The sequence below is a fragment of the Octopus sinensis genome, linkage group LG3, assembly GCF_006345805.1.
Source record: "Octopus sinensis linkage group LG3, ASM634580v1, whole genome shotgun sequence".
Classification (NCBI taxonomy): domain Eukaryota; kingdom Metazoa; phylum Mollusca; class Cephalopoda; order Octopoda; family Octopodidae; genus Octopus; species Octopus sinensis.
The window spans coordinates 160,316,075-160,325,964 of NC_042999.1; the positions used below are offsets into that span (position 1 = coordinate 160,316,075).

Genomic DNA, 9,890 nt, shown 5'->3' on the forward strand with positions numbered 1-9,890 from the left:
ATATACTTTTCTACTCTAGGCACAAGGCCCGAAATTTTTTGGGGAGGGGGCCAGTCAATTAGATCGAGTTCAGTACTCAACTGGTACTTGATTTACCGACCCCGAAAGGATGAAAGGCAAAGTCGACCTCGGCGGAATTTGAACTCAGAACGTAAAGACAGACGAAATACTGCGAAGCATTTCGCCCGGTGTGCTAACGTTTCAGCCACCTCGACGCCTTTTCTAGGCTGTATATATTGTATACGATCTCTAAACATTTTCTATTCTCTATATTTTCTTTTCTTTTTCTTTGGATAGGAGAGCGGATAAAGAAAGAGAGAGGACTTTTTTAAACTCAGAACACTGAGGTTCGAACTCTAACGACGTCGATCTTATTATATTCAAACTATTTTCGTTTTTGCTTCGTTATTATTATTATTATTTTTTATTAAATGTGTATAAGAAACGATGTAAATGGTCTATTCTGATTTATAAAGGAAGAGGTAGTGGGTGCATTTCTTTTACAAATATGATGTAGATCTCCACTCAGCGTATTCTTCGGTTGTGCTATTCCATATTTATGAATATATTAATATATATTTCTTTACTGCCCACAAGGGGCTAAACACAGAGAGGACAAACAAGGACAGACAAAGGGATTAAGTCGATTACATCGCCCCAGTGCGTAACTGGTACTTATTTAATCGACCCCGAAAGGATGAAAGGCAAAGTCGACCTCGGCGGAATTTGAACTCAGAACATAACGGCAGACGAAATACGGCAACGCATTTCGCCCGGCGTGCTAACTGAATATATTAATATAATTTGTGATGCATGTTGTTTAGCATGAGTGTGTATATGTGTGAGTGTTTATAGAGACTCTTCGTTTCGTTTTCTATTTTAATGTACATTGGAAATGGCCAGCTTCTTAAAACTATTTAAAACCTTTAGCTTGACTTTCTATTTCGGCGCTGCATTCTTTCTTCCTAGCTGCAAGTTCAAAGGTTGACTCTCGGCAATCACATTGCGGTTCATCCTGGCCGCGGCTGTCACATGTCTTGTCTCTCTACGTGCCACTACCCAATCAGCGATCCTGCTGAGGCACTTAACTTATCGTCTTGAATAAATACCCCCAGCTTTCCGGCCGTCAACATACTCACGTGAAAGTTTCCCCACCACGACCACCACCACCACTCAATACACCCCCTCCCCTCTACTCACTTGACACCATGCGCTGACGCTGGGGGACCAACAATAAGCAAGTCAGCCACTAGTTGCGCGACACACATACACTGACTTGACTTACTCCTCTAGCAAAACAAAAATATTGCAGTCAGTGAAAGTTTGTGAGAGACAGACTCGTTGACATAAGAAAAAAACTAAGTCTTTCACTCTAACGGGGGAACAAGAATAAAAGCGTCAACAACAACACACACACTAAAAAAAAAAAAAAGAAAAAAAAAAGCCGAACACACGATTTATATGTGTGTGTATATATATATATATATATATATATATATATGTATATATTTACATCCGTGACTATTTCGAAAACCAGTGACTTTAAGTAATATACACAGATACCAGTGGCGTTAAGTGACTTTAAAACTTTCTGCAATATATATACTGAATGGAAACAAAAGTGTGGAAGAAATAACTCTGTGGGGGAGGGAAAAAAAATCAAATCAGTGTCTTTTTTTTTCTATTTATTTGTTACAACAATTGAAGTAAGCCGACTCGTTTCTGTTGTGTTACTACGAAATATGTTTATTACTGTTACGTTGGAATATTATTATACACAGCCTTTTCTGGAGTATCATCAACCTGACTAAGTCTTTCCGTGAACTTCTTCCAAACAAGGAATTACTATTTCCAAAACTTTAAACAAGCACTTATTTACCATTTAATTTTTTTTATATATATATATATATATCTTTACGTTTTTAAAACACAACACAATAATCCTTTATTTTTCTGTCAATCTATATTCACTTTCTTTCGCTTACACACACGCAAACTAACTTTGACAACTTGTTTCTTCGTTTGCATGCATCTATCTTTTCCACTCTCTTGTGCATGTGACATACACAGCTTCTCTCTCTCTCTCTCTCTCCCTTTCAAATTTTTGTCAACTAAAAACGAAAATAACCTCCGTCCTGCTGGTACTAGTAGTAATTGTGACGACAGTTCCTGTAACATCAGCTGTGCGGCGAACACCGCTGCCGTTTGGTAGTTGGAAAGAATTTAATTCCATTTTCTCTTATTATTGAAAGAAAAAAAAAAACCCCAAACAAACCACCTGTTAAAGACAAGGATGAAGATTATTATCTCAATGTTGTTTTATCAGCTTTGTTGAAAACAAAACCAATTTCGAGCAGATGTTATTCAACAATTTTTGTTCTTCAGTTCTTACCCACTTCTCTCTTTAAAGTTTGCTGTTTTTGCCTGTCCATTCTTACACACTCATTTTCTCTACCGAAATATAAGTTAGACCCATATCTATGAGAAAATTCAAACTAAACACCGATAGCAATATATTAACGTATTTTCACTGACCAACATTATGAATGTTTGTTATATATTGTATACAGGATGCATTTGTGGAGAGTAACTAAAAGAAGTGTCAAATTAATTATATCAAAGACTGGAGCAACAAATTTACATTCATTGTTTGATTAAAAAAATATTGCATTTCATCGATTTAACAAATTTATGTGTTGCCATACTGTTTAGCTAACTGGACAGGTGGTTGTTACCGGTATCTAGCGGTATGATGATGGAAGAATTTATACCCCTCTGCTCCAGCTTGGCTCGGGAACAGTACACACTACAGAGGTTAAATTCTTCAAAAGAAGAGAATGATGTTGGTACACTGACGGAGCTACGTTGTGCCAGTCCATTAAACAGTTGGAACCGCGATGGACTTGGTGACGACGTCTACCTGGAGTATTTGTTTTCACAAGGTCTCGCTGATACCATCGACCCTGCACGGTCCCCTACAAACATTAAATCACGCTTGTGTTCGCCTTGTTCATCCCCCGTCACGTCACACTTAGTGGGACACACAGACGGTTCCCAAAGTTCTTCTTCGAGTCTTTCCGATATTTCCTCTAATACTTCAGAGTTATCCATGGACTTGTCAAGCAGCAGCAACAGCAGCACCAGCAGCAGTTGCTATAGTAACGGAAATGATTCACTGGACAACTGTGATAGTTTTGATGAAGTATTTTCTTTATCCGACAACGAACTGATAGTTCTTGGTGTTGGTTTGCAGAGTCTAATGCACACTGCCCTTGACGGTTGCACGCCAGAAAGGTTTCACTCGCCGCAAGACCAGCACTACTATCAAGTTCCACAACAATTGTATAAACTCAACAATAACATCAACAATGCCACTATTTTGACGAGCCGTAACAAGCGGCAAACTAATTCACGTCTCAACTCTGCAATACGTCACAAAATCTTCAACTTCGATGACACTGATATCAATAACTGTAATTTGTCAGACTCGTTGACTAAAATCCTCTCATCGAATATAAGCACAAACAAAGGCAGCAAAACCTCAAACACTTCTTGTAAAAAAAATGAACAAAACGGCATAACAAATGCTAATAAAAACCAAAGCAAAACTAACAATGCAACAAAAAACCGTGGATCAAAGGTTAATAATGCAGGAAATGTCTCTTCTCGTGCCTCCAACGGAGTTTCCAATCGTACGACCGGCTGTAACAACAAAGAGGCAAAAAACGAGGAGAAGATATATCATTGTACATTTGATGGTTGTGTGAAGGTATATAGCAAAAGTTCACATCTGAAAGCTCATTTGCGGCGTCACACAGGTGAGAAACCGTTTGATTGTACCTGGCCAGGCTGTGGATGGCGATTTTCGCGATCAGATGAACTTGCTAGACATAAACGTTCGCATTCAGGAATAAAACCTTACCAGTGCAAACTTTGTGAAAAACGATTTTCACGTTCGGACCACCTTTCCAAACATCTTAAAGTACACCGAAAAAAAGCATCGTCATAACAGTATTTAATTATTATAGCTAATTATTATTGTCAATTACATTGTGATTATTATTATTATTATTATTATTGTTACTATTATTATTATTATTATTATGTGGTGCCAAATTGTCTTCTTAAAAACTTTTGTCGTCTTTTCTGTGTTGACAGCATTTTTTAATATCATACTGTGTATGAAAAGTGAAAATAGATTTGTCCAGACATTAAGAGTAAGGTTTATGGAAAGTGGTTTTAAATTACTTTAGTCAATTGGACATTTGTAAAAATAACGTTTTGAACCAAAAGGAAAAAATCATTTACTCCCCCACCCCACTGAATAAGTAAGTAAACGGGGAATATTAGCTTGATGTATAAAGTATATGCAACAATATTTATGTTCAAATATATATAGTACTGTGCTAAATAGAAACACTAAGCTAACCAGATTTATTGTCTCTGCCAAGTAAACAAGTTTGTCCAAATTTTAAATACGCTATATCGGAAGACGTAGTAACTTAAAATAATGATTTATTGGGTACAAAACTTTAAGATATATGTAGAGGAAAAAAGATAGGATGTTAGTGATTAACGGCAAAAGAGGAGTTTCAATTGTAAATTGCATGTCCAGAATGTATGTTTGGTCCTCAATTGTTTCTTTTTTTTTTTTAAATGACATAGCTCACCACTATCATGTAATATTAAGTTTAAGATCCACCATAAATGTTTTTCAATCGCTGCAGAGTTGTGATTCTATTTGCTAATTTAAAAATTTACCACTGTATACCAGTTTTGCTGCGACTCTTGCAGATCACAGTGAAAGGAGACAGTTTAAGGCTTTTTTATTTTATACTTCCCTTAAGTACATCAAGCTATTTATTATTAAAATTTAATTTCATGAATTAAGCCCTTTAGTCCTCCTTTTTTTACGAAGCTCTCTGATCATGAAAGCCAATATCAACACTTAATTCTTTTTCCTTTCCCATAAATAAACCAGTTTACATGCATACATTATAAATTAATATACTTTCCTAATTGTTCACATTAGCTATATTTCCTCTTTATCAATATATTACTCATTAGAGCTACAGTTAAACAAAACAACACCCTTTATGCAAACACCATAGCAGTATCTCTTATTGCTTTACCAATTTGCTTTAAAAAAATAATCTTAAATACATAAAACATAAAAATACTCTTTCCTTCTCATTCAAATGTTAATGTCACTTACAAGCTCCTAAAGCTATTTATGATTGATTTTTAACAATAGTCACAATACTCCATTTATGGTGGAAGGATTTATGTTGTATGCCGTTAACTTCTCATGGATATTAGAGAAAAACATATCTTCCACAGGAGTACGAGCAATCTAAAGGAAGTGAAATGACTACAACTCGTCAGGAAAGAAAATCGGGTCGCGAAGTTAGAACATCGGAAGTTTATTTCTGTGATCACTTGACAACTTCCGGTTTGAATTATTTATATATATATATATATATATATATATATATATATTATATATATATATATATATATATAAGTAGTGCTTTCTCTCAATCGCTTCTCAAAACTTTCTTCTTTTGCTAAATATCAATGCATTTAACATGCTGTGTCTTTATGACACATGTACAAAATTTCAGATTGTATTAAGTTTGATAAATTTTGTTTCTAAACAACGGGAAATGCCTGAACTTTGGAGTCTTCTACTCCAAATAATAGAAAATTAACATAGCTTGCTCGTTATCTTCGTCTGCGGCGCTCACGTTCTATTTTTGATTGCGATCGCCACTTGCTTTTAGCATGAGCACAACCACTTGCCAGTGACAAAACCTTTCATGCTAAATGGAAGCTTAATTGGCGTTGGTTAAGTGTAGGACTTAACCTTTCAACCAAAATTGGTGCTGAGAAATTTCGCCGCACAGTCTAATGTAGATTTAGTTTTATAATTTCTTATTCGATGCCTGATATTACGATTAGATTTGTTCTTTATTATTTCTGTATTGCCTTCCATCACAGCCACCTCTCTCTTGTGGAAGAAAAAAGAAAGTTCCATCTATCAAAAGTATTTGGTTTAAATGTAGGCTGTGTGTATGAGATAAAGGTAAGATGAATAGGATATCAGATAACACGGCATTTCTAGGTGCATGGTCTTTTCTCAATAGGGCTCTTCTAGGCGCATATCATGACAGAAGCAGAATTGCCTGCCATTGCAACCGGCGACAGCACGGCAAATTTTAAGATCGAATTGCTTAGTTTGCTGGATTCAAATCTCTAATGGTTATGAAAGTGAAAGGTGTTGAGGCTTGCTTCGATTTATATAATCCAAGTGAAACGAAAGTGATGATAGCCATTGTCTACAACCTTCAGACATAGAGGGAACGTCTTGGCATCCTATTTACAAGTTCTATCCTTCTTTTCTACATGCATTCTGGTTTGTTCCTTTTTACTACTGCAGGGTATTCGTTGACGTCACTTTTCAAGGGAAGGATATTATGTAAATGACGTAGCCATAAATGTAGGCCATTCATATTTCTCTTGCAAATAACGACCCTATACATCTGGGGCGGTATGTTGTTACATATTAACGAATGTGAAATGTATTTAATCTCAAACATTTCGATATCCTCGGCAAATCTTTGCAAGCAATCTTATACGTTCTCACATATCTGAGCAACTGAGTTTGTTACATATTTTGTGGATCCCTCATAGATTTCAGTGAATAAGTGTTCCAGCTGTTCACAGAACGACTAATTTATTGAATCACTGTAGCTGAATATTCCACATTTGCAACTTTGACATAAATCTCGGGTAGAATCAGTGTTGCACAATTTGTCCCAGAGGCTGGATCTTCGAATTAAAGATTTAATCCATCCGAAAAGCTTTCTTTCAGTTTCCGTCTGTCAATCTCGCTCAGGATTCTTGATTGGCCTGAACCTATAGCAGACGACACTTGCCAACCGGAACCTAGTGAGTGACAAGCAAACTTAACCACTCAGAAATGCTGTGCACCACTTTCTCTTTTCTCTGTATCTCACTCGAATTCAGTTGAAGATGTTATGAAGTGTTGTACTTCATCAAAAGTATTCAGTGTGAGAAGATATAGTTCAGTTTACAAATGCTCACAACGTTTTATTTTGAAGCATATAATCAAAATAATGTTCTTTTTACAAAGGATGTATATATTTGAATGAAAACCAGCATACTATTGGTTCTCATTTTTGTTGGATTTTTTAAAAACCTGGATCTGTAATCTAATGGACTAGATGTAATGAAATACCGAGTACAGTATTCTTTTGTCTCAGTAATCTTTAGAACACACACACTTCATTTCTTTTATGGAATACATCCATTCTAGTAAATGTGTTTCATTTCTATCTCAGAAAGAATCAGTAAGTGGTCAGATTATTGTTTGTTTGTAAAATTTAGATTGTTGAAATGTGTTTCTTTGACACTACTCAATAATACGTAGATAAATGGTTTTCTTTGGTATATATGAGTTTTCCGTACTGCTGAATATTCACTTGTCATCAAGGATTGCCAGTTTTAGTTGAAGATGTGGACAGATATTACGGCACAGTGCTACAATAGTAAAATGAATGGGTTATCTATCTATCTATAGTTCATAGTTAATGCGAGTCGGTGAAACATTTATGAAAGAAAAATGGCTGTGAAATCTAATTAAATGACTGAAAATGCTATTTGTGAACTGAATTTTACCAATTCGGACTAGTGCATATCAACTAGTAGAATACATTAGATGAAGAGTTAATTGCCTTAAAATTACCTTCTATGGGTCTCTGATCTCGAGAATTCCTCGAGATAAAAAGTTTAAGCGCCTTAAACCATTTACATGTAAGTCCATCTAGGAGAAGTGGTTAATTGAAGTGAAAGTAGTTTTTATGGACGAACAGAATCCAGTCTTGTAAAATTGTCAGGTCAATGTCACTGATGTTGCTGTCAGTGCTGGAATCGGTGACATTTTAGTTTAACATCACATATTTTATTCTATTTGTTTAATAAGTGAATAGAACTACACACTCGAGTGTACTTTATAAGCATATAGTTTAAATATAAATGAAAAGAATTTGAGGTATTTCTGTCTTTACTGGCTTCGTTCTATTTAGTATCTTTCTACGATTATAATATTAAAATGTATTTTTATCAAAAGTGTGTTATTACCCGAAGGTAATTCTGACGGGAATTTAATGGTCCAGTGTGTATATATATATATATATATATATATATATATATATTATATATTACCATTTTAATGTACAGAGCATTAAAAAAAAGAAAGAAAAAAACACGATAATTATTTCCACACATAGGCGCAACCCAAACAGATGTAAGAGAATGAAAGAGTCAGGCAAAGGGAGCAAGTGTTTTTTTTTTTCTTCTGAGGAACTGTTAATTCCTTTAGATTTAAAACTGTTATTGGGGCTTTCAATTTCTCACATTCCAAACAACTTTAAAATAACAGTTGATGTGAATTAACATTGGTACATGGTCAAACGAGTCTGCGGTGCGAATAGAATCGATTAAATCTACTCCAGAACTTCACTGGTACTAATTTTATTTGCCTCGGAAGACAAGTCTACGAGGTTTTATAAGGAATTTTGTTCATTGCTTTATCGATTCAACGACTTAAGCTTCACAAATTAAATAGTTTGTTTCTCATAAGTTATTAATAAATAAAAATGGGTGGATTTAACTAGAAATGAAAAAAAAAAAAAACATTGTGGTGAGTAACATGTCATGATATCCCTTAGGTGCTGGACATATTGCTGAATAGAATACTTTCATATTGCACTGATGTTAATTAGATCATTAGTATCAGTGCAACTGATATTAATCTAATCGTACAGAATTGAAAATAAGGGTAAAAATTGAATTAGTTTAGCATTTAAATGAAGCAATTTTGAATTTTTTTTTTTTTACATAAATGTTATATTTTAAAATTGTTTACATCAATTCTTTTTAAGTATTTTAAATTATTTGTTTTACATGGTGAGCAATAAATTATTAGGACTGATACATCGATAGGTAAGATGATTAGAAAAGAGGATAACAAAATTTGAGATCGTAACTCTTTCTGCAAGATATATGATGGTGGGGAGGTAAAAATGGTCTCTCTAGAAACATTCTTCATATTCATAACAAAAGAATAATCCACTTTTGTAACGCTGAAAGTACACAGGGAGCAAATGTTATACTCACATACACACACACACACACACAAACGTGGACATGCAAAGACTGAACTAATTTCGAGAGTAGTTTCAAAGAAATCATTCTGAGATATATTTAGGGAATATATTTTTTAAAAAATAACTTCTGAAACATTGAATATTTCGAACTACATTTGGAAGGTATTTTGAATATCTGATAAAAGTTAATACCGATTATAAAATTTTGTGTTCAGTGTATGTATGGATAGTATCCAGTACTGTTTAGATATTCCAACGTTTATCACTGTCCATTAGCTGGAAAGCGTTAAATGATGATTCTAGCTACATTAGAACTTATTGCAGCTACCAAAATGTTCATTCTTGTCTGATTTTTTTTCCTACCCAAAGAATTCGAAAATTTTTCTTAATTCATGCCAAAGATGTAAATAATAATAATAATAATAATAATAATGATAATGCACTTCTATAGCTACTTCCAAAGTCCAGGCTAAATTGCTTTGTAAATAATCTGTTGTAGAACCAAACTAGAACAACAGAACCACAGACCTACACTGAACTAAAGAATCATACCATGACTATATATGTTAGCAATTGCTAGATTGGCATACTTGACGTGGTAATAAATTTGATATATTTTTTTATTGATGAAATTGTTAAAAGCAAATAACGTGTTCGAGTTATTTCATTTTTTTCGATTTTTCTAACAAATTTCTACAC

At 34.3% G+C, this 9,890-nt stretch overlaps 1 protein-coding gene across 1 annotated transcript; it reads left to right on the forward strand.

Moving 5' to 3' along the window:
- Positions 1 to 1,164: 1,164 nt before the first annotated feature.
- Positions 1,165 to 5,142, forward strand: LOC115209783 (Krueppel-like factor 12). Its single transcript, XM_029778307.2, has one exon. It carries the CDS (start codon positions 2,750 to 2,752, stop codon positions 4,007 to 4,009), a length of 1,260 nt encoding a protein of 419 aa, XP_029634167.1. The 5' UTR covers positions 1,165 to 2,749; the 3' UTR covers positions 4,010 to 5,142.
- The last annotated feature ends 4,748 nt before the right edge of the window (positions 5,143 to 9,890 follow it).

What these genes read in the sequence shown, in the direction of transcription:
- LOC115209783 (XM_029778307.2), top strand. Translation starts at nt 2,750, where the DNA reads ATGATGATGGAAGAATTTATACCCCTCTGCTCCAGCTTGGCTCGGGAA.